At 46.5% G+C, this 27,551-nt stretch overlaps 1 protein-coding gene across 1 annotated transcript in view; it reads left to right on the forward strand.

Annotated features, from left to right (window-relative positions):
• EXOC4 (exocyst complex component 4) overlaps nt 1-27,551 on the forward strand; it is a 405,200-nt gene that overhangs the window by 349,361 nt on the left and 28,288 nt on the right. The window contains exons 14-17 of the mRNA XM_086475059.1: nt 1,206-1,384; nt 22,535-22,676; nt 24,080-24,258; nt 25,929-26,088. Coding sequence (XP_086331185.1) covers nt 1,206-1,384; nt 22,535-22,676; nt 24,080-24,258; nt 25,929-26,088 — 660 coding nt within the window. The remainder of the gene's footprint in view (nt 1-1,205; nt 1,385-22,534; nt 22,677-24,079; nt 24,259-25,928; nt 26,089-27,551) is intronic.

Here is a 27,551-nt window from a genome sequence, read left to right on the forward strand (position 1 = left end):
GCTATTTTTATTTTTTTGCCTTTAATGAATTCAATTGAGCAATTTAAAACCATTTCTTCTTTTTTTTTTTTTTCTCTCAAGTGACAGTGAAGTCCCACAAATCTAGGGAGACACTGGCAATAAAACTGCTTAGATAGTATATAAAATGCCACTGATGGGATTATTTTGCTGCAGCTCGTTGCAGCTATTATGCTCAGCAGCATGATTCCTCATTGTAAGTTCATAAAAGAGCTAATGACGGGAAGTGGAGATTTGCAAAGTTGAATGAAAGTGGAATGCAAATTCATAACAGAAAGAGCAACTAATGATGGGAAGAGTGTACTGAGGACCATGGTAAATGTGCCATCACTGAGAGTCTTTCAACGAAATGCACTTGGTTTCAGCCAGCAGCTATTGCAGTCAGGTGTAGGTCCTGATTTTTTCCATCCTAATGGTACACAAAAAGTCATGCTGGAGTTTCCTCCTTTACCTGCAAAAGCGCTGACAATATTTGCCGTGCAGATACTTGTGGGACATAACCAAACGTGCTCTTCTTGGAGGCCAGTACTGGGAAAGCTAAATCTGAATGCCAAAGATGGAAAGTGACAGTGGAGTGAGCAGTTACGCACCTTGAAAGGACTTTTTCAGATTTTTGGGGGTAAAGACGTTTGTCTTGGTCATCATTTTTCACCAGGTGCTCTATCTGTGCAAGTAAAATAATACACGGACTGATATTCAAAGTCGTTTGTTTCTCACTTTGCCATCATAAGCCATCAGGTTTCACAGAAGGTTTCTTTTGACAGATGTGTGAAAAAATAGTGCATCAGGGGTTGGAAGAGCTGATTTCCAAGGAAGGATTAAAAGTGCTGCATGTGCGTTATTTAGGCACGTCCCAGGGAGACACGGAAAGCAGCTGCGTGTCTCAGGAAGGTGTAACTGCTGGGTGAGGGGAAGAGGTGTGGGAGTTGGTCGGGATGAAGTTTGTAACTACAAGGAATGAGGTGAAATTCACAGACTGTAAATGCTGGGGTGTACAAAAAAACCTCCCTGAGAGAGGTGTCGCTCGCTGTAATGAGACTTCAAAAACTCCACCAGCCAACGTTCTTGAGACCCCACGCTGGAACAGCTCTGCCCTGGCTGGTTTGACATTTTCCGTGGTGTAACTGATGTCTCCCCCTTGCTGTCCTGAGCTGTATTTCTGAGGGTGTCTTTGGTTTGCCTTTCAGGGCTGCTTTCGGCAAAGAGTCAGAAGTTCTGATTGGCAACCTGGGAGATAAACTCATCCCTCAACAGGAGATCCTGCGCGACGTCAGCGACCTGAAGGCCTTGGCCAACATGCACGAGAGCCTGGAGTGGTTAGCAGGTCGCACCAAGGCAGCCTTCTCCAGCCTCTCAGCCACCCAGAGTAAGTAGCTCCCACAGGAGAACCTTCATCTTAGAAATGGAAACCAGCATAAATATGAGATGTTAGCAGCAGTGGGCACCTTCTGTTCTTGATTTCGAAGCGGGTTTATGTCAGAGGGAAGTAGAAAGCAAAGCAGCTTCATCCCTTTGTTCCTCGTGAATGCCGTGGTGTGACATCTGCTCAGACTGTGGTGGGCACCACGTGAGGGTGCCAGGAGCATCGCTTCTAGCATAAGCTCTGAAGGGTCTTTCAACGCTTGAGCTTTTCAGCTGTCCCCGCTAATGACATTGCGCAGGAGCAGGTATCAGCGCTGAGACAGGTTTCATTTTCTTTAAAGCGTCGCTAGATCGCTGCATATTTAAAAATATGTGTGTATTATAAATTCAGTGGAGAAATCGAACCGCTTTTAATAAGGAATGCCCTAATGTGCATGTCAGCGGGGCACCGATGCTCACCTTGCAAAGGCAGAAGCAACCCTTGGTGAAACAAGGTGCCAGGAGGGCAGCGAGAGGGGAGCCTGGAGACACCCCTTCTGCTCCTGGCTGTCAAGGATTGCCCGCGCTACCTTTGTGAAATCGTTTCACTTCTCTGTGCTTCAGCTTTCACTCCTTCCCCCGGGGAATAGTGATTTTTTTTCTGTCTGGAAAGTGCTAGAGACGTGATTAGTGTTGCTCCTCATCGCTGTCGTTGACGTTGTCTGCGCGGGGTCACGTTCAGAGGAGGGTTGTGGCTGTGCCCCAGAAGCAGAGCTCAGCATGAACAGACCTCAGCTCTGTTGCGCCTTTCCACTGTTGCTAACTCGCGAGGAGTCACCTGTAGCTCAGCTGAGGTGGGGTTAAGCTCTTCCTAGGACCAGGGGTTTGGGTCTCACCTGCCTCTTGAGACATTCCCAGTAGCTGTCCTGTGTGACAGGGTGACCCTGGGGAGGTGGCGGCGCGTTTGTTAGAGCACTTCGTATTGCCGTAGATCCCTGTAATAAAATGTTGTGTGTTTTACAAACACTGAACATCCCCTAGGGGTTCTGTTGAGTGCGGCTGCCTTGGGTGTGGAAGGAGGCATCTACGCTGTGCCATAGGGGAGCCGAGGAGGAGAAAAGCGTTGATTAAAACCCACACAGCTTGGTGGGATCCCGGGACACATGGGGACGCAGCGAGGGTACACGGCATTTCTGCAGTTTGTCGTGCAAACGCGGAGCAGAGTCCTGGCGGAAGGCACCCACAGAGGAGCAGGACGGGGCAGCCAGATCTTCTGAGCTCTCGTGGGAACTGGGCGTTGCAAATCACTCAGCCTTATTTTCTGGGAAGCGATGGGGGAAATGTGCTAAATAAAGTCATAGTGTTATATCTCCTTTAAAATAATTGTCCCTCGACAGCAGAGCATCTCTGGTTGACTGACAGTCCTTGCTATGGCTTATGACTGCTCTAGAGCAGGACCTTTAAACTCTTGACTCCAGCTGCCCGCGGTCAGTTTGTTGGGATCCAGAGGGATAATTACGATTATAAAAGCAGCTCACAATTAAAAACCCAAAACACTGCAGGTAGCTTTAGTATTTCTGTAACCCATACTTGGATTTCTCAATACCTGAGTGACAAGAAGAATTGCTGTGCTCTCGCAGGGTGTACTTTAGAAGGTTATAAAAAAAAAAAACCCAAAAGGAAACAAAACCCAATGGAAAATGCTCTCAAAGTTCAGTAGCCAAATATTTATTCACAGAACTTTAGTTACAAGGAGAGTTCTTGGGGCCGAGTCGTGCTCTGACAGTCGAAGTTGTTAAAAATAAAAACATCATTTATAATTTCAGTTCTAGTTGAAACTCAAATTTTTTTAATAAATCAATATTTTCCAAACATTAAAGGGCATGAGCGTGACTTTCAGGCTTCTGAGAGGATGTTACATGCAGCAGTGAATAAACATAAAAGTACGAAGTGTAATATTTCACTTGGCAGCGTCCTCCTGACAATAAAAATTCATCTTCCTTTGTAATAACTTCATACCAATGCACTAAAATGTCTGTACACAAATGCCGGGAGTATCTGAAACAAGAGGAAGAACGAGCAGTGTTAGAAGACGATAGAGGCCGTTGACCTCATGGTTATAAATGAAACCTGGCGGAGTATATCTCATAAAGAGAACATCAGTGGAGCTGACTGCAATCTATGTGGGAGAAGTAAAAAGTGATGCCGGGGGGCAGAGGTGGTGGTATAAGTCAGATGTATTTACAAATCCAGCAAGCTGCAGTGATATACAGGGGAGTGCAATTCTTTTGGGGAAGAATACGAAGAGTAAACAACAGAGGAATAAACAACACGTCTCTCTGCATCCCACCTGGACAGGAGAACAGCGATGCAAAATGTGCTCAGACTGAGCTGGGAGGAGGAAGAATTAAAACTACCTGTTGTGTCGAAGATTCATACGATGTTAATGCCGTAACACTCAGCTGTCGTAGGAGTTATTCTGTTCTTTTCTGTCATGGTTTGATCATCTGAATTTCTGAGCATCTCATTGCTGGAAGCCAGAGCAAGTTAATGAGCATCAGAGGGAGGGAGGGAGGGAGGGAGGGAAATAACTGACCAAAAGTAAAGCTAGATAAAGGGGGTTTCTGCCATGCCCTGGAGCTCGCCAAATTCAGAGTCAGATCACCTTTGTCATTTCAGGATGGGTACCTTTGATTTTAAAACATGTCCACGTGAAACCCAAGCATTCCAGATGGATGCAGCTGGAATCCATGATTCATCATACTCAAGTCGATGGGCCGTTAGTCACCCAGCTCGCTTTTTGGGTAGCTGGCCTTGGGCAGATGGCAGCTGTGACATCCCTTTGAGCAACTCTGTGTTCTGCTTTGCTTTTCTCCTTGGACTAGATGCTACATTGAAGTGCCTATGCTTGAACAAGAGCAGTAATCTCATTAACTGGTAGCAGTGGTGGGGTTTTATCTTCCGTGTTTACCACATGTTGGGCCAATGCGTGATGAGAACACACGTCCAGGTCTTCCATCGTTTCTCTTTTCTGTCCCAGCGACTCGGGGTCCCACTCAGGGCATCATCAATGTGCTTAGTGAGCAACTGGGACCAGAATTTTTGGTGCAATGCTAGAAATACCGTCATCTCCAACAAGCCCATGGCGTGGTGGCGATGGCCTTGTATTCCGTCCCGGTAGAAAGTCGGTAGCTTTTCCAGCAAAGCTTCCTTGGCTGCAAATGGGCAACTTAGAGGCATAGCTACAAGTATTCAGAAACCACCAGGGGGTTGGGCAGGTTAAGGACATGTTTTGGGAAATCCTAAAAAGGCGGCTACTTGTTGGTGGCTTTTTGGTTAGGCTGTCAAAAGGCCCCTTCCCAGAGATAAAATTTCAATAACCTTTTGCTGTGGATGTGCCACAATTATCACTCATTTAAAAACAGTCTTGCTAATAGAGTGTTTTATCATGCTGGGCAGTCTCTGCGTTCTTCATTATTTAGTGTTTGCTAAGCTGATGGCTCTTCCATAGCTCTTCCCTTATCTGCACTCCTTCAGAATTGGATTTTATATTTCCCGAACCAGTCAGATATGACAAAGTCATTTTCTTTTGCTCTTGTCTTTTGAGGGAATACAAACTTCTTTTTAACAATAACCATTTAAGGATTAAAGTTGCTGGAAGAAGATGGATTAACTGAGGAAGTCAAGTAAATTTTAAATAGGTTTTATATGAAAATGGACGTAGGGTTTCCTCTCCTCTTCCTCTCCTGCTTCTCTGCCTTGTCATATGCAGATATAACATACACTCATCCTTTTCCCTTGCCGGAGCTTCAGCCTTCTGAAGCCTTCTGAATATTTTACAAAGAAGGAATTATTATGCACGATGAAGGAGTTGGGACAATCTTTACATTTTTAAGATGGTTGCGTGCTGTGTGTAGGTAGGAAGATGAAAGATTCGCCATTAGCTTGCTCAGTTGCAGCTACCCTTTTAAATTCAGCCAGCTGTTGGCATCTCATGACTTCAGATCGTTGTAGTCAGCAGTTAACGACTGACTGGCTTAAACATTGAGTTTGAAATTACTTTCTCACAGAGCTCACATAAAACAGGATTGTCTTTCCCTTCTGGATGGCTTATTGGAAGTGAAGTTAATGTGTACCCTGTGTAGGTATGTTTACAGATGAGTAGATACTCTTGAATCCACCCGAAGGTTTTCTCAGTGTATCACGTTCGCTTTCTGTATGTGCTTTCTCTTTCTCATCCTTAATGAAAAATATTTTTAGTACCATTCTAGTACCTTAATAGTTTTATCTAGAAAAAGAGGAGTCCAGCAGTAGTCTCAAGTCATCTCCTCTCCTCTCATTACCTTCTCCACAAAAGCAAAATCTCTTTAGAAGCGGATCCTGACGCTCAATATTTAGTCCAAGTAGGGAGGTGTTGGGTCAGGAAGGTATTAAAATCAAGGCAGAAACGGAAAAAGCCTCTGAGTGGTTTTGTTACGAGCTGTTTGTTGGCTTTTTGTAGCACCCCAGGTCCTGGATTCATGCAATTGGGTGAGCATCTTACTGTACCTGACAGCCACACACATACATGCACGCTTACCCTTTTTCTTGGAGAAAAGCTTCAAAAGCGTGAAGGACTCAAAATACACTGTTTTTTAAAAGCAGACCTAAACCAATGATTTCTCGGACAGTTGTGAAAGCTCTTGACTTTCAATGCAGGCTGCTCCCTGTATCCTAGTGTGCCTTGGAAGTTGGCACTGGAGCAAAGATTCCTTAAAAAGCAAAGTTTCAAAGGCTTTGACACAAACCTGGCTTCCGACAGGCGTCAGGCTGACCCTGTGTCTGCCGTGGCAGAAACCAGAAGGTGAACTCTCAGTAACCGAGGAAAAAAATATGAGTACACATTTGGAACTAACCTCTGCAGCTCAACCCTGCCTACCTATGGGGGAAGCAGCCCACAGAGGAGACGCATGGGGGACCTTCTCTGAGGGCTCACTCCGTCACTGGGACTGTCGTTCCCTTGAGGACACCTTAACCCTGGCTGGCAGCAGCAAAACAAATAGGATGAAGCCGTTTCTCCGCTACCTGCTTGTCACCTTGCAATTCATGTCTGTGGAGCGACAGAGCTGGGTTTGCATTCGACACGGAGCTAATTACTGTGTTTGCTCAAGCCAGCCGCCGGCAGGTTGAATGAGAGCTGTGGAAACGCCACGCTCACTTTCCCAAGGGAGGGTTTGCACAGGCTGTTGGGAGAACGTGGCTTTCCAGCTCTCCCTCCCCATTTCACATGAGCCCTGCTTGGGGCTGGTGGAGAGACCCAGCTCCAGGCAGGTCACTGCCTGCCCCCTCCGACCGTGGCCTTCCACCTCTGCCATCCGTCCCACCGTGACAGCCGTAAGCAGGGTGTTTAAGTGATGTCGATACGTCAAAGTGATGCAGATGCCAATATGCAGATTGGGAGATAAATCCCTCTTGTTCTTCCCAAGGAATTCCTTTCCTATTGGATTCTTAATCTTTTTTTCTGTTTTTTTCACCCATCCGAGCAATTGAAATCGTCCTTCGCACCGTACAGAAAGCCAACATGGAGTTCGTTGCTGTCGCAGGCTTTATCCAGCTGTGCAATATTTGTCCTGTAGCACTTTCAATTCCCCCTGCCACATTGCACTGTAATCCTGTGGTTTCCAAATCAGAGGCCTCGGTCTCATGTGGGGGTGTGACCCAGCCGGATTCCGTTGCAGAAACGCTGAGAAGTAAGATCGCAGTGAGGACACCAACAATAAAGCTTAGCAGTTATTGGCTTTACCTGTTGATGCTGCAGAAAGAGCATGGCTCTTCCCTGGCAGCTGGGTCTGGTGAGGAGCGCCGTCAGGATGCAGTTTGGTCTGTTAGTGTGTTTTTAAGGTGTTCTAAAATGAGAAGATTTATTTAGGGGCATTGCAGGGTGTGCAAGGACAGAGTTCGGCCCTTCTGAAGTGTCTAACAGGGCATTCAGCCTCTTAACTTCTTTATCCAGGATGCTTCCAAAGCAAGGTGTTTTCTCCTGTTCAGGGGTGTTTTCACCCCAAAATCAAAGGGCAGTGTGTAGAAGATGCCTTCACCACTTCTTCTGCAGATGGGCAGCGCTGCACCTCCAGATTTGCAGCAGTTCGGGTGAGCTATGCCTTGATTCAAAAGCAGGGGGCCAGAAAAAAGGTTTGTGCTACAGCTTCTTACCAAATACTGCAGCTCTCTGTCACCGGCTGGCTGTTCTTAATGAAAACACTGAGCATTTGCATCGCGTTTTCCAGCCACAGATCTCAAAATACTTTGAAAATTTTAGTGAAGGCCATTACCGGATCAAGACTATCCTGGACCACTTTGCACCCAGAGGGTCAGCCTCCCCTTTCGCCTGGCTCTGTATGCCTCCTCGTACTGAAACAGGCTTTGATGGCTAATAGAAAGCATCCTGCAACACCCAAGAAAGTGATGCCTTTTAAAATTGATGGCGGAGCCCCTTTATACCACTCTGCCAGAGTAAAGGAGCTATAATTTACAGTCACTTTAAGGCCCCTTTCTGCCGACAGAGTGGTGTAAAGGGGTCTCAGTACAAATGAAAATCAGGCCCGATGCGGTGGTAAAATTGATGCCTTTCATTTCGTAGTCAGGCCACACAGCGGTGGTGAACCCAGACGGGTCTTTGTGTTTAACCCCGGTGTTTCTAATGAACTGAATTCAGCTCTTAAATGGGGCTATATTTCTCTCAAGTTGGAGCTTATTTTTTTTCTGTCACTGAACTTGTAACACATCTTGCTGTATTGATTGCTCATGGGGAACTTTTTTTTGTAGAGATCTATTAATAGAGAACCTTATTTAAAAGCCAGATTAAAGATGATCAACACGTGCCCGACCTCACGCGGGAGAAGGACTTAGGGAATGCTGTCGCTTTATTATCGCAACAAAAGTAAATTTCTTTCTAAAACAGAAAAAGCTGCAAATTTCCAACAAGTGCAAAACATCTGCCGTTAACTTACAAAGATAAATCTTGAGTGCTTGTATTATTTGATGAATATCTGTTGCTTCAATATAACTTAGTCTAAATGACAGCTTTCCATTTTAGCTTCTTAAGCAGTCTCATTTTCCAATACTTTTTTTTTTTCTGATCCACTAACTGAGCAGTTGGTGCTCTTCTGCAAATGCTCAAAACGTGATCAGCTCCCCTTCTCGGGTGCTCTGAACCTTCCTGATGCGATGGATGATAAAGTCCATAAAGTCTTTTTCCATCTCATAGCTGTGCACACGTCATCTGAATGGAGATCTAGAGTCCTGGGGCGATCCCTTTCCACCTCTGCCCTGCAGACTTGTTTGATCAGGATCATGTTAACTCAGTTTGTGTCTACGGGGTGTTTTACAGATGAATGTGGGTTCACCCCGTCCATGCCCTGAGATGGCCACAAATTACATGAATGTGGCCAGTCCTGCAGTAGGCTCAAGAAGTCAAGCCCTTCACCTGGGTAGGATGTATTAGTCTGGCCTGGGAACGGCGGGTTCAAAATGGTGTTGGACGTCTTCATTCAGATCTTGTTGGTTCAGAGGAGAACCAGAGGAAGCCAAAAGGAAAAGGTCTTCTTGGTCATCTTACCTGCATCACCATGGCTCATATCCACGCAGCTCCTCCTGTTAGTCCCACGGCTTAGCCCGTTCGTGTGCTGACATCTCTGGGATGCGGCAGAGATGACCGATGTCGTCTCCTTGCTGGTACAATCCCCACCATTGTCCGCAGCATGCTCGGGGCTGGTATTTAGTCAAGGAGCAAGATACTTGCCTTGAGTCATGTGTTTCCCTATGTGAGACTCCCCTTGAGCAAGGACAAGGGAGCTTTGCCATCCTCAGCCCCAGTAAAATGTGGATCCACCAAGTCCAAACCATCTGTGATCACCTGCTTATTAATCACAATTTGTAGTTTTAATAGAAGGAACAAAAAATGTACTTGCACTTATGTAAAGTTGCAACAAACAGGTTGGAAACTCCTGGCTAACATTTAGACCTTGGGTTTAGCCGATATATCGTGTTGCCTGGAGTTACTCCATGCTGACTGGTAAAAGCCTAATGGGGGAACCAGCATCAGAATGCAAAGGCCTTTCACAAGACATTTGGAGAGGAAATACTAAGTATCCATCAGTATCCTGACTTAGAGCATTTATGAGCCTTTCATCAATGGCTCCAAGAGCCATCAGCATCGCTATGGATGTGTTTTCTCCTGAAGGGCCTCCAGGTCGAATGGATTGACTTAACATATCAAAATGGGGTGGTTTTTTCCCCCACTGAGTACCAATTCAGCAAAATTGTCTTGGATCCAAAAGCACAGCTGTGTCTGTTGGTCTCTTGCCACCAGGTGAAGCTGACCAAGAGCTGAGCAGAGCGATTCAGGCAGTGGACAAGAGTCTGGCTGGTACCATCTTAGCTGAGTTAGCTTTTGGAGGACTAAAACCTTGTAAAATTTGTTTGGGACAGCAAAGAGATAAGACAAACCTTTGAGAACAGCAGGGAACTCCTGACCTCGTGAAGACAAAGTGGCTGTTTTGGTAAACCTGAGCATTAAGAGATTCTTTTTGGTTTATTTTATAACTTTGGTGATAAAATTTCATAGCTTAAATATGGGTCTGCTTTGCTGGATCTCAGAATGAAACCACACAGTCATCAGCCAACTAAAAGCTCTTGTTTTCTTGCCAGAGAGATCTCCTAGTGCCTTTCAGTGCCTTTTTTTCCCTTGAATGTCTGCTGTGAAGCTGTTCTTATGGATTAGTGGTTACCGCTTTCCCCAGCCTCAATGCTTTACATCAAATATTTAATGGTTAGAAAATGAGACGTTGTTTTTCTGACCTGGATGCTCAGCATTTATGGTTCTTTATCTGGCACAATAGGCACACCACTGTGATGCAGTCCCAGTATTGATCTGGTGCTGTGGGGTCAGCACTTAGCTTACTGTCATGATTGCGCTAATTACTCTTGCTCCATCTTTCTTTCCTCCCACCCACCAGCCTTGAACGCAGGGGATTGTCATGTAAATAAGTGACCTAATTAGCAGTGCTTTCAAACCGTTTGACAATGAGGATCCCTCATGAGTACTACCAGCAAATCAAAGGTTTTTGTGGAAATAACTCCAAAGAGCCTGCTGTCCACTCCAGTTGGTTGGATACATTAGGATCTGTTTCTCTCTTCTGAAGAAAATGACTCATTGGTGTCAAAGATTAATAGCAGTAAGTCCACCTGCTTCTCCATGGTTTGTTAGAGGTGACAGCTTACTATACTGTGGAATGGGCGAAATCATTTTCAAAACTAGGTGGCCAGACTCAAAAGTGTGGTCAATCATTGACGACACGGGTGAGTCACTTTGCCACGGTGCGTGGACTATGGGATCATTCTGATCTAACCAGCATTTATATTCGTATGGGCCTTGGGGGAAATGACTCTTAAATAAGCAGGAATTGTGGAGAAGTCAGACTGTGAGTCTGATGCAGGTGATGTAAGACGTAGCTAATGTTCCTGCTGACGTTAACGTCATCTTTGTGCTTGACCCTTTTACTGTGAGTGGATTCTGTGTGTTTTCCATTCTTCAGCCTACATTTGGAAACCCTTTGTAGTTCCTATCGATACCCATATTCACACCTCCCTCTGTGTCCTCCTGGACAAGACTTATTCATTCTTGAATGTCTTCCAGCGCAGACCTCCCTGCTGCTCCTCTTCTTGCTTTACAAACCGATCTAGTAAAAACAAAACAGCCCCCAAAATACTTTGATGTATAATTGTCAACAGTCAAAAAAAGGATCCTTAAGGTACCTACTTAACTGTATTTATTTTAATTACTCTTTCTTCACCTCGTCCATGCCTCTGGCAAAGAAGAGCAGTTTTCCTCTTGAGCATCAGGACACCGATTGATTTCAGGACTTCTGTTCCTTGCTCATCCAGTGAGTCCAGTAGACTGGGAGGTTTAAAGCCCTTTTAGAAATACGTCCCTCTCAGGACATCTTCTACCCAGAGAAGTTTTGCAGTGATGTTTTGAGGGCATTTATTGGCAAGGTGCAGCTCCAGATCGTGGAGGACTCTGAGGAAAGGAAGGAAAAAGTTAAATTTATGCTTATGTTTGCAAGGGAAGTTACGTGTAATCTCAGGTGGTTTGGATCATCACCCCCTTTCCTGGCCCGGTTGACTAGTCCCTTGACAAAACAACTTGGTCCCTCAGTTTTTAGTTCAAGGCTCAGTTCTGCTGATTCGTAAGTATCCTAAAAATCCTAAAATCACTGATTTTTCTTTCCTAGTTCTGAGGAAGCTTTATGTGCAGGCTGACAGCTCTTTATAGGCTGGGGCCAGGGGTGGGGGGTTATATTAATCCAAGTGCATGGCCAAAGCTCATCTTCCTTATTCTTTTAGCAGCCAAAAAATGAATCATTTCAGTTCATGTAGGACACATCCTAACAGCAGTGTGGAGAATCTCCCCGTGAAGTCGGTGCATAAATGTCTATTGTTCCCCTCTGCCTCGATTCACACATCGATGCGAATTTTTCTGTAGTTTTCACAAATGCCCAGCGTTCCTGCCCGATGCTCACCAGTGAGTTAACAGCGGAGCCAGCATGCTCTTGAGTCAGATACCATAGAAATGTCGTTAATTTGATGGTATGTACGTTATGTTTATTCTGAACACTGAGAAGCATTCTTTATTAACAGTTGAGCTGAAGTCATCTCCATCGGCTCTAAGGACATGGTGCTTTGTGAAAAGCAGCTGCTCTTGAGGTTTTCTGTTTTCCTACTGCTCTTTTTTGCCTGTTCATTCACAAACGTTGACGTTTTTTAAAAGGTCTCCTCTGCCTGTTGAAACCAGTGATAAATGGGTAAAGAATGTAGTTTGGCGGTGATTTTTTTGGCTCTGTGTCTTTTGATGGAAGTTCTCCATTGACTTCATTGGAGCTGTGGTTTTGCCCTGTCTTCAATGACAATTAAGTGAAGCACGTGGCTGCTTTTGGCTAACCAAGTGCAGAGAAGGGTGGGAAACACTGAACAGGCAAAAAAAAATGCGTTCCATAACTCAAAAGCAGACGAGTGCTAAGCTTCCTAAATCAAGTCACTTCTGAGATAATAGAATTCAGCCCAAGAAATAATATTTCTGAGAGGGGTGGGGAAGGGGAAAGTTACATTATAAATTACTGAAAACAAGGAAATTTAACACAGAGGAGTTTTCATACTTGGGGAGCACTGGAGGACCAAACCGTGGTCTTTGCAAAGAAATCCTTCTGTATTGGAAGTCTTCAGCGGTGATGGTTCTCCTGCTCTGCACCTGCACAATTTCACTTCCTTCAGTGAAAAAAACCTGTTCTTCAGAGTTTTGTTTTGAGAACCAAGAGATCTGGGTTTTTTTCCAAGCCTTTTCCAGACTTGAATGCAAAGTACTTAAAGAAAAGTGTTGAGCAACCGAACCTTCCAATGGGTTATTGTATGATGGAGCTAGAACCTCCCACCACACTTTTTGCCCTGCCCCTCTAGCTCAGAGACACCTTTTTTTACCCACCATAGTAAAGGAAAACAAACCACTTTTAGAGGAGTTATTGCCTTTTTAAAAGTGCTAATTTCCTTGTGAAATTTATGCCTGCCAGCAGAGGCAGACGAGGAGCTCCGCAGGCAGCTCTAACGAGACAATTCATTAGCTAGCGAGTGTACACACGCCATAAAAAACATTAATTCACAAAATGAAAAACTAATAGAGTGTTTAGCCTGTTCTTTATCACCAGTGACAGTCTGTGCTCTCCTCATCATTAGTGTTTACTGAACTGATGGGAACTGCAGCCCAGCCCGCTTATCACCACTCATCGCGAATGAGGTCGCGATGCTTTTTTTCCAGCACGGCTGCCTTGTCCCCTCTCCCGCACTTGAATTTTGACGTGGACTGAAGAGCGGAGAGGCACGGAAAGAAGGTCTCAATGCCAGCCTTCAGTTTTGTCTTGCTTTTCACAGGTTTTGGGCGCAAAATCTTCTCCATCCTTGTCAGAACCTCAAGGAGATTTGCAAGGGAAAAATCCCTTCCTTAAGGATCTGCCCGTATCGTCCTGGTTGACTCTACTAGAGAATGAGATTCGTTTGTAGGAATTTGCTATGAGTAATATTAATGAGAAGCTCTCCCTGAGCTTGCTTTCTCTTTACTTCTGCTTGTCCTTTAAGTGTTGGCATAACTTTGCCCCTTCAGAGTTTTGTCATTGATCCCAGTAAAAGGTGAGCCGGACCAGTGCTGAATATTTAGATAATTCCATCCTCCCATCTCTTGTTTGAAAGGTCCTGACATCTTAAACTATGTCCTTTCTTGGTATTTGTTTTGTTTTAACATGAGTCCTTGTTCTCTCCTGTGTTTCTATCAATCGATGTGCTTAGCTGTGCGCTCAGCCTGTGTGTGCGTGGTAAATGTTCTCCATATCTCAGAGCTTTGCAGAGGTCAGGGTCAAGGAGGAGGATTGTGGCTGTTGCATGGGAGACTCGGTGCTTGGCTTAGGTAGGCGCTGACTGTCGTCGCCTCTGCTCACTGGCTCCTGCGCTTCTCTGTAGAGACGAGTGTCTGTAGAGCCAAGCTCGTCTTGGAGTCAAGAGTTAATCTTACCCATCGTTGTGGAAGTGAAGGTCAGAGGACTGAAGTGCAGAGCCACCGTCCTTGCCATCTGCATGGCTTAAAGAACTGCCTTTTGGTTTGGGGCCTATGTAAAGAAGGCAGGTGACACCAAAAGTCAAAGTGTTACGGTGCCAGATGTGTTGGAGGTTGGACTAGATGACCTTTAAAGATCCCTTCCAACCCAAACCGTTCTGTGATTCTACGATCTTGGAAATCTTGTGAGATGTCATCGCTCTTAGTGATTTTTTTTCTCCATATTTAAAATCTATAAAGAGAACAATTCAGGTTGAAAGGAGCAATGCAGCAGTACCTGCATAAATATTTTAAGTATCTCACCGTATCTAAGAGGCCCAAAGGTTCACACTTCTGAAAAGGAAGGGGGAGAATGTCAAACCCAAAGTCTACCTTTGGTTCCAGAATTCCTGTAACTCTGAAATGAAACTCGTGAACTTTAGGAGAATCAAAATCCAGTTCCAGATTTTATGGCTCATTCCAGTCCTTTTCTATAAAACTGCAGCTCTGAGATCCCCAAACAGACCAATTTAGAGGTAGGCGGTGAGTGATCTATGCTTTAGAGCTTCAAATAATACTCCTGCAGGCAGAAGCCGGTCCAAGTGGCCATATGGGTTGCATATAGTTGTTGTTGTTCATTATTTCTCGAGCACCACAGGTGTGCAGAGCACTTTGCAAGAGAATAAAAAGAGAAGGCCCCTGCTCCTCGGAGAGCTTACACTCTAAATTAGATCGAGACAGCATCTTGAGAGCAATAAGAGATCAAAGTGGGAGGAAAGATGTGTAACCACGAAAAGAAAAGCAGGTTGAGAGCAGGGTCCTGGTATTTGTTCCCACAGAGAGAAAATCATTTGAGTTGATTTGTTTTGTCTGGTTCTCTTCAGTTATTTAGGCTTTTTAATCTCCACCAAGTCCTGATGTATCTCCCAGCTCCTGCAGCCCAACACAGCCATCTCCATACAGCTACGTGGAGGCAACACCCCATGCCACTCGTGTCACCTTTCCGTGGGGCTGTGGGCATCGTGGCAACATTCCTGTCGCCCCACAAAGCCCTTGCTCACCAGCATCACCACAGCAGCAGCTTTCCTTTACTTGGCTGTGGCCCAGATTGACAGACTATGGCTTAACAGAAAGAGAGGTTCTTTTGATGGTGACATGTTTTAAAAAATATTAGTTTCCTCCTGCTATTTGGCTTCAGAAGACAGAGATCTCCTGGCACATGTCTTCCTTCAGAAGTCTCGCTGAAGTAAGTCCTTGATGTTGCATTTAATGTGCACACTCTACTGCTCTACTCTATCTCCTTTAAAAAAAAACACATAGTCATAGAATCATAGAATGGTTTAGGTTGGAAGGGACGTTAAAGATCATCTAGTTCAATGGGCAGGGACACCTCCCACCAGACCAGGTTGCTCCCAGCCCCATCCAGCCTGGCCTTGAGCACTGCCAGGGAGGGAGCAGCCACGTCTTCTCTGGGCAGCCTGTGCCAGGGCCTCACCGCCCTCACAGGGAAAAATTCCTTAATATCTAAACTAAATCTCCCCTTTTTCAGTTTGAAACCGTTACCCCTCATCCTATCACTCCCCTCCCTGATCAAGAGTCCCTCCCCACCTCTTCTGCAGCCCCCTTTCAGCACTGAAGGCCACTCTAAGGTCTCCCTGGAGCCTTCTCCAGGCTGAACACCCCCAACTCTCTCAGCCTGTCCTCACAGGGAGCTGCTCCAGCCCCTGAGCATCTTCGTGGCCTCCTCTGGACCCGCTCAAGCAGCTCCGTGTCTTTGCTGTGCTGGGGGCCCCAGAGCTGGACGCAGCCCTGCAGGGGGGGTCTCACCAGAGTGGGGTAGAGGGGGAAAATCCCCTCCCTTGACCTGCTGCCCACGCTGCTCTGGATGCAGCCCAGGAGGCCGTTGGCTTTCTGGGCTGTGAGCGCACGTTGCTGGGTCACATCCAATTTGTCACCCCCCAGCACCCCCAAGTCCTTCTCCCCAGGGCTGCTCGCAATCCACTCATGTCCCAGCCTGTGTCTGTGCTTGGGATTGCTCTGACCCATGTGCAGGACCTTGCACTTGGCCTTGTTGAACTTCATGAGGTTCACACGGGCCCACATCTCCAGTCAAGATCCCTCTGGGTGGCCTCCCTTCCCTCCAAAGTGTCCACTGCACCACACAGCTTGGTGTCATTGGCAAACTGGCTGAGGGTGCACTCAATCCCCCTGTCCATGTCGCTGACAAATATGTTAAACAGCACCTGTCCCAACACCGACCCTTGAGGAACACGGCTTGTTACTGGTGTCCAGTCGAACATCAAGCCATTGACCACCACACTTTGAATATGATCATCCTGCCAATTCCTTATCCACCAAGTGGTCCATCCATGTCTCTCCAGTTTGCAGACCAGGATGTCATGCGGGACACTGTCAAATGCTTTGCACAAGTCCAGGCAGATGACACCAGTTTCTCTTCCTTTATCCACCAGCACTGTAACCCCATTGTAGAAGGCCACCAAATTTCTCAGGCACAATTTGTCCTTGGTGAAGCCATGGTGGTTGTCACCAGTCACCTCCTTATTCTCCACATGTCTTAGAGTACTTTCCAGGAGGATCCGCTCCATGATCTTGCTGGGCACAGAGATGAGACTGACTGGGCTGTAATTCCCCATTTCTTCCTTTTTTCCCCTTTTTAAATATGGGGGTTATGTTTCCCCTTTTCCAGTTGGCAGGAACTTTGCCGGACTGCCGCGACTTCTCAAATATGATGGATAGCGGCTTAGCAACTTCACCTGCCAGTTCCCTCAGGACCTGTGGATGCATCTCATCAGGTCCTGTGGACTTGTGCACCTTCAGGTTCCTTAGATCGTCTCAAACGTGATCCTCTCCTACAGTGGGTGGTTCTTCGTTCTGCCAGTCCCTGCCTTTGCCTTCTGTGACTTGGGTGGTGCGGCTGGAGCAGTTGCTGGTGAAAATGGAGGCAAAAAAGTTGTTCAGTACCTCAGCCTTCCCCATATCCTGGGTAACCAGGTCTTGCATTTCCTTCTGGAGAGGGCCCACATTTTCCCTGCTCTTCCTCGTATCCTCAACATACCTATAGAAGTTTTACTTGTTGCCCTTGATGTCCCTGGCCAGATTCAGTTCTGTCAAGGCCTTGACTTTCCTAACTAGATCCCTGGCTACTTGGGCAGTTTCTGTGTATTCCTCCCAGGCTACCTGTCCTTGCCTCCACCCTTTGTAAGCTTCCTTTTTTTGTTTGTTTGTTCAGGAGCTCCTTGGTCATCCGTGCAGGCCTCCTGGTGTGTTTTGCCTGACTACCTCTTTGCTGGGATGCAACACTCCTGAGCTTGGGGGAGGTGATCCTTGAATATGAACCAGCTTTCTTGGCCCCCTGTCCCCTCCAGGGCTGTATCCCATGGTACTCTACCAAGCAGTTCCCTCAAGAGGCCAAAGTCTGCTCTCCTGAAGTCCAGCCTAACGAGCTTGCTGTGTGCCCTCCTCGCTGCCCTAAGGGTCTTGAACTCCACCATTTCATGGTCATTGCAGCTGAGGCTGCCCTTGAGTTTCACATTCCCCACCAGCCCCTCCTTGCTGGTGAAAACAAGGTCCAGCATAGCACCTCTCCTCGTTAGCTCCTCTATCACTTGGCGGAGGAACTTACCATCAGTGCATATCAGGAACCTCCTGGACTGCTTATGCCCTGCTGTGTTGTCCCTCCAACAGATACTGAGGTGGTTGAAATCCCCCATGAGGACCAGGGCTTGTGAGTGTGAGGCTGTTCCTATCTGTCTATAGAGGGCCTCATCCGCGTGGTCCTCCTGGTTGGCCTGTAGCAGACCCCCATTATAATGTCTCCTGTCTCTTCCCTCACTTTAATCCTGACCCGTAAGCTCTCATAATCACATATCTAATTCTTCCCAACTTCACCCAATGCTTTTTCCTTTAAAAAAAAAACAGATATTCTTCTTTCTTGTTGGTGTTAGAGTAGCGAATTTGACTCCCATTGTCATCATCACCTCGTGATGCTAAAAGCTGTAGGAACAGTAGATGTGGAGAGCTCAGAGTCAGCTTGAATGGCAGTGATGGATGAAAACGCATTATCCAGGTTTTATACGCTGGGAGCTAAAGCATAGAAAGAGCAAGTGGTGCACAAGATCCCCAGAAAAATCTCCAGCAGAGAGTAGAATTAACCCTGAGTTTCCAAAGGCGTAGTCCAGCACACAACCCATAACAAATTTCTGTTTGCACGTGCGTATTTGCAATTATTTTGGCGTTTCCTCTTCTGGAGTAGGAAATTAGAATTTTAAAAGCTGTGAACTGGTCCCTAATGCTGGCCCCACCTGTGGGGCACAGCAAGCATTTCATACTGCATCTCTTTTCCAGCTAAGAGGGGTTTTCCCCAACAGAGTTGTAAAACTTCTCTGTGAGCCTTTCCCCAGTAAAGCGAACGGGTGTGGTGCTGTGTAAAGCCTGAGCATGTTGGAGGTTTATTTCTCAGGCTCAGGTTGCACCAGAGCTGAGGCAGAGCCTGTAACCTTAGATTGATTTTTCTCCTTGTGCTATTAAATCATTCAAATCTGTTTGCAGTCACTCTGCTCAAGCAGGGAGCGGGCAGGACGCGCTATTGTAGACCTTGATTGGTTACAGTGGTTTGTTTATGGGCAACGCGGCGGGTTTTGTTTAATATTCCAGAGGTCTGGTAATTTACATCCATTGATTTACAAGGCACAATCTGTCAAGAGGCACCAGCATCGCATTGAGTTGCAAAATGATTGAAATCATTGGTGACAACGAGTGTGTTAAGTTTATTTTTCTCAGGTTTGCTGGAATGAAACATTCCTTCTCCTCAGAGTGAGATACCGTGGCTGTGCTTACAGCAAGCTAGAAGAAAGCCCAAGCAAAACCATAACTGTTGACTGGCAGCACGGGAAGCTCACTTCAGACAACCCTTTGTAGAAGCTGCGAGATGATAAGGGCCGATGGAGCGAAGCATTGGCCACTGCTTACCCAACCGTTGGGTATTTTGTTGGCCAGGAGGGCTCATGTTCAACTTGGTGTAAATGGGTTGTGACTGAGGAGAAGGGGAAGAAGTGGATGGCTGGTGATCTGCTGATTTGCTTTTCCAGCATTTCAGTTGGAGGTATCGCCCTCTTTAAGCAGAGAGCTCAGAGTGTACTCTGGTGGGTTGAATGTCCGTGCAATGCAGGGTCCCCCTTTGCCCAAACTCCACAGCCAGCTCCAAATTACTCTTTTTTTTTTTTATTCAAAACCCCGTAATAATTTAGGCTCTGATTATTTTTTGCTGCTACAGCTCTTCTGTGGGTTCATGTTGCCAAGGATGATGGAGTACAACTGTCTTGAGTGAGACTTAAAGAAACAGAATTTTCTTGTTGGCTGCGGAATGGTCCTTTCTGGGTGCCCAAAGAAGGAGAAAGGAAAACTGATGGGCTCTGGAAGGCTGCCTGTGATCTCAAAAAGCAAAAGTACACTTCAGTGTCCTCATCATGCGTGGGAGAAATTGGTATGCACCCCCCAAGCCAGCACCTGACCCTCCTCCCTGCCATGGGGGCTCTGAACACCCAGGAGGACTTCAGTGCTCTGGCTTTAAATAAGGAGCAGATTATCCCCGTCTCCCTCCTCCTCTTATCTCCGCTGACAAATATAATTACAGCTTCACTTTAATGGCTGTAAATGAATTCTGGAGAGTAGAAAAATTGTGCGTGTATCTCTCCACTGCAGAAATTAGCTGACTCTTGCGTTTCGGCTGATGGGTCCATCCATCTCCACTGCTTGCAGGGAGGCACCGCTGGAGCGAGCTGGCACGATCGAACCCGAGGCTGCAGCCCCGGCACTGCTCAAGAGAGATGATTCTTGCAGCGAGTCTGTTTCCAGGAGCGAGGCTGATACTTCTCAAAATGTAGGATTTTTTGACTAAAAATAGATGGGTTTTTTCCCCCCATAATAAAGATGAGGTTTCCTGCTTTCCACTGTGGCCAACTAAGCACCCCTAGACCTGATCCTGCGTGATCCAAAAGTCCTGCCACCCTCCAGGGAAACAAATGTCACTTGGAGGTCTCGTAGCTGCAAGGCGGGTGGCAGCTGGACAAACAGCTCTTCCAAAGCTCCTTCAGAGTCATCTCGTAACACCGTTATCTGGAAATCAGAGGCCGTGTAAACAAGCCCATTGTCCCCTCACTGATAATTTCATTTTCTTTGTTGGAGAGACCTCAGTGAGCAGAGAGAGGCTTGGAGACATGTCGGGGTGTGCTAGGGAGGGGGCATCCCCCTTATTCCCGTTCACCCTGGGTGGGTTGTCGCTCTCATTTCCTTCTTTATTTCTCTTTTACACTCCAGGCCAATTAATTATTTTCAGCAGTATTTGCCAGGCTATGAATTTCTCTACCATGTTCCTTGGTTAAAAAAAAAAAAATCCTTCATAAATATTGCTGTGATTGCAGGAATTGCTGAAGGAGGCTTCTTCCAGGAGCCGTGTTTTACATGGCTTCATCCGTGCACGCTTTTCTCTGTTGTAATTCGCAGTACATTTAGGTGCACAATCAGGCACTTGGCTGTGTGCAGTCCTCTCCTTTTGCTTTGTCGCAGTCCTTTAATTGTACAGCTCTGCCTTGCATGTTTACCTCTGTTTCAATTTGTTTTGCACAAAATAGATTTGGGCTTTTTATCTCCTCATTTTGGGTTGTTCGGGGTTTTTTTCTCTTCAGGCTAGATCTGAAGGTGTATTTAATTCTAGGAGCGAATCCAAAGCTCGGCCTAGATTCCTCTTTCAAAGCAGGCCTTTGGCTGTACAAACAGCTGCAAGTGACGTTTACTTAATCAGTCTCCATCAAAAGGAAAGTTTATTGTCAACGGTTCCTTGGTGACGTACAAATCCTTTCTGTGCAGAGTTGCGTTGGTGCCTGGCGAAAGCGTTTGTCATGTAGTGAGCGTTAGTGCAAGGAAAGAGAGAACGAGATGTTTCTTAAAGGCAGCAGATAGCATACCTCCATTATGCAGGTTGATCGTAGAACAGCTATGAGCTGAAAATGTGAAGCAGCCGTGAAAAAAAGTGGATGTGGCAGAGCAAGAGTGTCCTGTCACCCCAGGGGAGACAGGAAAGCTCTAGGCCCGTTGTGGCACCAGTTACAGCTCGAGTACAGCAAACAGCTCTGGTTACCTGTGTTCAAGTCAAATTAATTGAAACCAGGAGGGATGCAGAGAGTCGCTTTTGTCAAGCACTGGAACAGGCTGCCCAGGGAAGTGGTGGAGTCACCATCCCTGGAGGGATTTAAAAGACACGTAGCCGTGGTGCTGAGGGATGTGGTTTAGTGGTGAGCTTGGCAGTGCTGGGTTTATGGTCGGATTCAATGATCTTAAGGGTCTTTTCCAACCTAAATTGTTCTATGATTCTGTGAAGAGGGATGCCAGGGATGGAGAACTCCATAAAGCAAAGAATAATGTTGGTATGTGAAGAACCAAATACAAAACATCAGTGACTAAGTGGAGGCTGGAAATCAGATGCCGAACTTTAACGTCACCGTTAGAGAAGTGATGTTTTGAAGGAGCCAGCGAGGGCAGAAATGTGGACAACTTTAATACGGCACACGTTTATACTCACGGCCATGGGACGCAGGGCTTGTAGGGACTGGATTTGACGATCCAGGAGATCCCTTGCAATCCCATTATTTAATTCAAGTGGAAGTTGCCTGAGCGGGGCTGCCTGATTTCAAACATTGCTAATTACCCTATGCAGGAAGTCATTTCTAAAGTGCTGCTTGAACGAGGACTTGAACTCAGATATTTGGGATACGCTTCCTCTAATTAGGGTGGAATACATGCTAACAGCATGTTGCTCTTGTTAGTGAAGCTGCTTCTTTAGCTCGAGTGGCAGCGATTTGTGTTGCAGGGGAGAAGGGTCAGGGTTCAGGCACTGTCATAAAATATAAGGGATGAAGGCTGCAGAGTTATGGCTGCATTGACACCTCTCCAAGAGAGGTGATGCTCTTGTGGTTGGGATGAACTCAAGGTGGTTTTTTAAAGAGGTCTTAGTGGGAGGAAAACAGTTGGTCCATGACCAACTCATACCTGTTGCCTGGTTTTTAACTGCTTTTCTGCCTAGGAGCTGTGGTTTATTAACAAAAATGAAGAAAGCCTCCCAGACGCCTCTGAAGGGATGGGGCCAGGCAAAGACTCACTTGAGATTACGTGGGGAAGTCTATGGTGACCAAAAAGAACCATCTTCCCTGTCGGTGCTGTGCTTTGGCTCCTGAGAAGCTCTTCTCTCACTCTGAGCAGAACAAGATAAATGTTCCTGGATCCTGCAGCTGCAGAAATACTCATCACAGAGCAATATCTTCCCAAGCAAATGTATTCTGGTGGTTGATTAAACCCCTCAGATTCACTTTGGAGTTTAATCAATTGCAGAAGCAGTTTGTTGCTTCATACACTCACAAATTATAGAGGTTATTGCTCAGCCAAAGGTGGGAGGGAACACACGTATTTAGGACGGAAGCAGACAAGATGCTGTGGTTGCTAAAGCTGAAGTATGTCACAAACATATACTGTCTTCTCTCTTGTCAGCCATGTCTCCTGGCCAGGAGAGCCATGCCAGTATGGAACACCTTCCTGCCTCCGAACAGATCCTGCAAACCCTGAGTGAGTTGGCCAGGTCTTTTCAAGAGATGGCTGACCGCTGCCTGCTGGTTCTGCATTTGGAAGTCAGGTAAAAGCCCTGAATTCGGGTATTGCAGGTGAGCCCTGGAGGCTATAGGCTAAGATTGTGTCAAGAATACATATTATGGCACCTGAGACAGATGGACTTGCCTGCTGTAGCATCAAAGGTCAGTCCAGAAATGCCAGATCCCGTCACCACAGATGTGGGACAGAGGCAGGATACCCAAAGTGGAATTTCCTAGGGATGTCTGTGTCTTATGTGTCAGAGACTAGGAAAAACGCATTTACTGGGGGGTCTTTGTCTTTAGAAAACTGCACAATGGTGTTTTAATAGCCTAACAGATGTCTGCACATTTATTAGCCACTGCACTTTGGATTGCATATAGGAGCTTTTCTTACTACTTTTTCAAATAGTAACAGAAACTAGGAAACCAGCTGGATTTTTTTAAAGGGGTGGGTAGTTTTATGATGTCTCTGACTTCACATGCGAAGATCAAAGGCAGCAAATCCCTTTCTTCGGGCTACCAGCTGTCCACTCTGGGGCTGGGAAGACGTTTTTCCCTTATGCATTGTATCAGCCAGGTGTTCTTTCATTGCTTCCCTTTTCTCTGAAGCATCAAATAGAAGCAGGTGTCAGAGACAGGCAACGAGACTTGATGGACCATCAGTTTGTTCTGCCGTGACATATCCTGAGCCATATTGTGTCCTTGTGTACATAGGGAGATCCCTGGTGAAGTCGGTGTGTAGCTCTAAAAAAAAATACACATTAGTTGTTGTCAGCAGTCCTTCAACCTGCTATCCATCATCTGCTGGCCACTTGATTGCAGGCATCACAGATGAGCTGGGGTTTGAAGGATTCGAGGAAAAGGTTGTTAAGGTATGGAAATGGAGCAGCTTTCCGGCCGTGATGTGATGCGAGGTGATGCCTGAGCTAACCCGGACTCATGGTAGGGGCACCACCAGCCTGACTGGGGTTCTGGCCTCGGTCCTCTGTGGCTTTCCATCACACTTGGGGTAAGCAGAAATAAGTGCAAATGTAATTCAGGAAAAAAAAAATTTGCTCTTCTTTTAGAGCAGGCCATTGCCCACCTCCTCTAGTGCTTCTAAGAGGAGCCCCACTTTGATGCTATAAATACAGCAAAGCATGTTACTCTGTGCCACTGGTGGAAAGGATTGAGAAACAGAGATGCTAAGAACCAGGAAAATCCCCAGCGGGGTGGGAGCTTCCCTGTATTCGTCTCGCTGCGTTTGCGACCTGCAAGGTGGCGCGGTGACCTGTCAAGAGGAGGATGTGTTTAACGCAGACCTAACCACCCATGTCTTAAAATTTTTGTTGGTTTTTTTACTTGCTTGAACGTCGGAAGGAAGATAAGAAAGCAACACTTTGCATACCCACTGATCCTTCAGCGTCAGCGTGGTTGCATTGCGACATCTCTCTCTTCTGTCCCACAGAGTTCATTGCTTCCACTACCTGATCCCGCTGGCCAAACAAGGGAACTACGCCATCGTCGCCAACGTGGAGAGTATGGACTATGACCCCCTCGTCGTCCGGCTCAATAAGGACATCAGTGCTATCGAGGAAGCCATGAGCGCCAGCCTCCAGCAGCACAAGTTCCAGTACATCTTCGAAGGTCAGGCATTTACCGGAAGAGTTTGAGTCTTACAAAATGATTTTTCACTTTCACCCCAAAGCTCGACCGTATCCCTTCTGGGGGCAAGGCAGACTGTGGTACTGCGGCCACCCACGGCAGACTGATAAGTGAGACCCACGCGAACGCAGGGCGCTCAGAACCCCTGTTGCCTCCGTATCACTTCTAGTCGTATCTGGCTGAGTCGGAGGAATGGGCCCGTGCTGAGTAGGAAGGCGGTAAGCTGATGTACGTGCAGGACAGTTCTGCCTCGGGAAGCTGCAGGGCATGTGTATATATTACGAGCACAGCTCTATTATGGCGCAGTTCCTATCCGAAGTGTAGCCGTTCCATTTCTAAAATTAAATTTAGAGAACATTAGCTCTTCTGATGTCTCATCTGTCGTGATTACCTTGGAGAATATAAATCATGTCTTGGTTCATCTCCCCTGTATTTATTTGTGGCGCTGACGCACGGTTCTCTTGCCTGCACGCCAGGATACGTGTCCTTTTGTGTGGTTGTTGTTCAGCGTCAGGAGAAGGTGGGGACTGGAGATGCACCCATTGCCCGGTGGAATATGCCAGCAGGGATGAAGGCTTTGCAAGCCTTATTTTATAGCCTTATTTTTTGGCCCCTGCTTAGTGGTCCTAGAGAAGGCTTTCAGCATCTGTGTACTTCCCCCCTGTACCCACGTAGCTACTGATGGAGCATTTTTTAATCAGATGTTTTCTGAGCTGCGTGAGTCCGTGGCGAACTGAGTGATCACCAGCCCATTGTAGAACTTCTTGTACACCTCAGGTCTACTGTGTCTCTCTGAGGAGACGGTGAAATGGCTCCAGGCAGAGCCGTGGAGACTGTTCACATCTTGCTAAGCCGTAAGGTTGAAATTCATACACGTGGTCTTCATGAAATGTAGGCACCTCTTAAGCCCAGTTTGGGGATTTACATACACCCTGCGCTGGTTGCCTGTACGCAAGCATATTTTCTGAATTCAGACTTTTAATTGACGCCTGGTCTTGTACAGACCTGTGTATTGAGGCTGGAGATTTTTGCTGTTTGCAGTGCGACATGAGTGGATACATCATTTTGGGGGTGGCTGTGCCTTTTAGCAGCTGGCCATGTCCTTCAGCAGCAGAGGAGAGACGGAGATGTCATTCAGGCACAAGAAACTCCTCAGGACCGCTCAGAGAGAGCTTGCACATCAAGTGCATTGAAATGCAGCTCGTTTCTGCTCTTGCAGACTGTGAGTTTAGCAGGGAAAAACACCAACCTTGATGGCAGATTAGAACACTACCGTTTTGTAGGAGCAGTAGTGGTCCATTGCTCTGCCCAGACAGAAAGAGGGACTGTAAGGGACATTACACAAAGCCTAGTTATAAATCTGGACATCCCCTGAAAATATCAATGGCTGTGATAACGCAACTTTGCTTTTTCATAGTGTTTTTGGGGCAGTTTTGTAGTTTTGCTAAAGAAGGAAACCTTGAGAAAAGTCCTCCTAAAATGCACAGGGAAGATACTGAGGGCTGTTTCCAAGCACAGTCCAGTGTATCCGCTGTTCCAGTTCACATGTGCCACTTAACAGTGCTCATTCATGGGTTTTATTATGAATTATTGTCACTAAATGTCTTCCTCCTGTGACTTTATTGTTTGTTTGACCCCCCTCACCCGTGCAGGTTTGGGCCACCTTATTTCCTGCATCCTTATCAACGGGGCCCACTACTTCAAGCGCATCAGTGAATCTGGCATCAAGAAAATGTGTAGGAACATCTTCATCCTGCAGCAAAACCTGACGAACATCACCATGTCACGTGAGGCTGACCTGGACTTTGCAAGGTGAGCAGAGAGCCCCGTGTTGTGTCCGTTGCTATTCTGATGTCCACACGTACAGAGGTAGCTCCTTCCAAAAGTTTCACCACTCGTGCAGGCAACTGGACGGATATCAAGTTAAATCTATAGAAGCATTAGTGCTAATATTCACTTTCCCCTCATTAAGCAGCATCAAGAGCAACAAAGATCACTTGAGCTCAACGTGAGCTCCAAGTCGAGGTCCCACCAAAGCGTCTGTTCTTGGGGCTTCCTGTGGGTGTGGTTCTCCTGAGACCAAAACCCAGGCAAGGAAAAGCTCTTAGGTATAGGTCTTGGGTGGAACTTGAACTGGATGAATCTGGGACCTGGATTCACGCCCAGATAAGTAACACTTTGGTTTGTTGAAGGCTTAAACTTTTAGCAGCTCACAGGAACAGTATGTGTGGACCTCAGGGATGCCAGATGCTGGCTTCCTTCGAGTTCTGTGGCTCTTAAAATCGTAGTAATAGCAAAATAAAACCAAAACCTCGTCGGTTTCTCACCCATCTTGGTGCTTTATTCACAAGCAGGGAATTGTTTGAGAAATAAGCAAACAGGTAGAAGCAAACACTAAATGCTGCATGCTTTGCACGTGGACCTGGGGCGCTGGCTGCAAGTAGCTGCGTTGGCTGATCCTCTGTGGCAGCAGCTGGTTCAGCAACGGGCAGCTGAGCCCAAGAAATAGCCAAAAGAAGAGCCTGGAACTTGCAAATTAAGGCATGTAGATCAAACGACAGAGTTTTGCGTGGTATGACCCTCTACAAAGCCTGGAAGTAGTTGGTGTCATCATTTGGCCGTTGTTCTCGAAGACTGAATTACGAGAGAAGCATCTCACTCAAATGAGGGAGAGTAGGTATGACTGAGTGCCTCATTTACTTGGGCTCTCATATGGGGAATGATCTCATTATTGAATTAGTTTCTTCATAATAACATTGACATGAGGAAGTTATGAACGCTGGGGCCTGGAGGAGTGGGAGAGAGAAAGATCCATTACTAACTCTCCAAGGAACAGAGTTCCCAAATTCAATCTTTCCTTTTTTAAATGATTTTTTTTTTTTTTTTTTCCCCCCAGATCTGTTGAAAAGCTAAATAAATTAGCCCAGGTTTTTGGCAGGCAGAGCAGAGCTTGCACATGTGCTGACAGCAACTGGCACCCAAATAATGAAATGCTGACCAAGCGCTGCTGGAGGCTGGCGCGGCTCGGCTGGCAGTTTTCTGGAGAGGTCTTTGCGGTAAGGGTGGGATAGCCGTGGAGTTCTGACTCGTAGTGCTGCACAGTTTGAGGTGGAGTTTGAAGGGAAGGGCGAGGAGGTAACATGTTCCCCACTCCCGGCCCTGCTGGATGAGTGCTATGCCAGACCAGCAGTTTTCACAACATGCAACACGTACCAGCCCTCTTCATATATGAGTTATGTGGCAAATAGGTTTTCTCCTGCGCCGCTGGGGCTGCT

The sequence above is a fragment of the Leptosomus discolor genome, chromosome 1 (genome assembly GCF_034619465.1).
Source record: "Leptosomus discolor isolate bLepDis1 chromosome 1, bLepDis1.hap2, whole genome shotgun sequence".
NCBI lineage: Eukaryota > Metazoa > Chordata > Aves > Leptosomiformes > Leptosomidae > Leptosomus > Leptosomus discolor.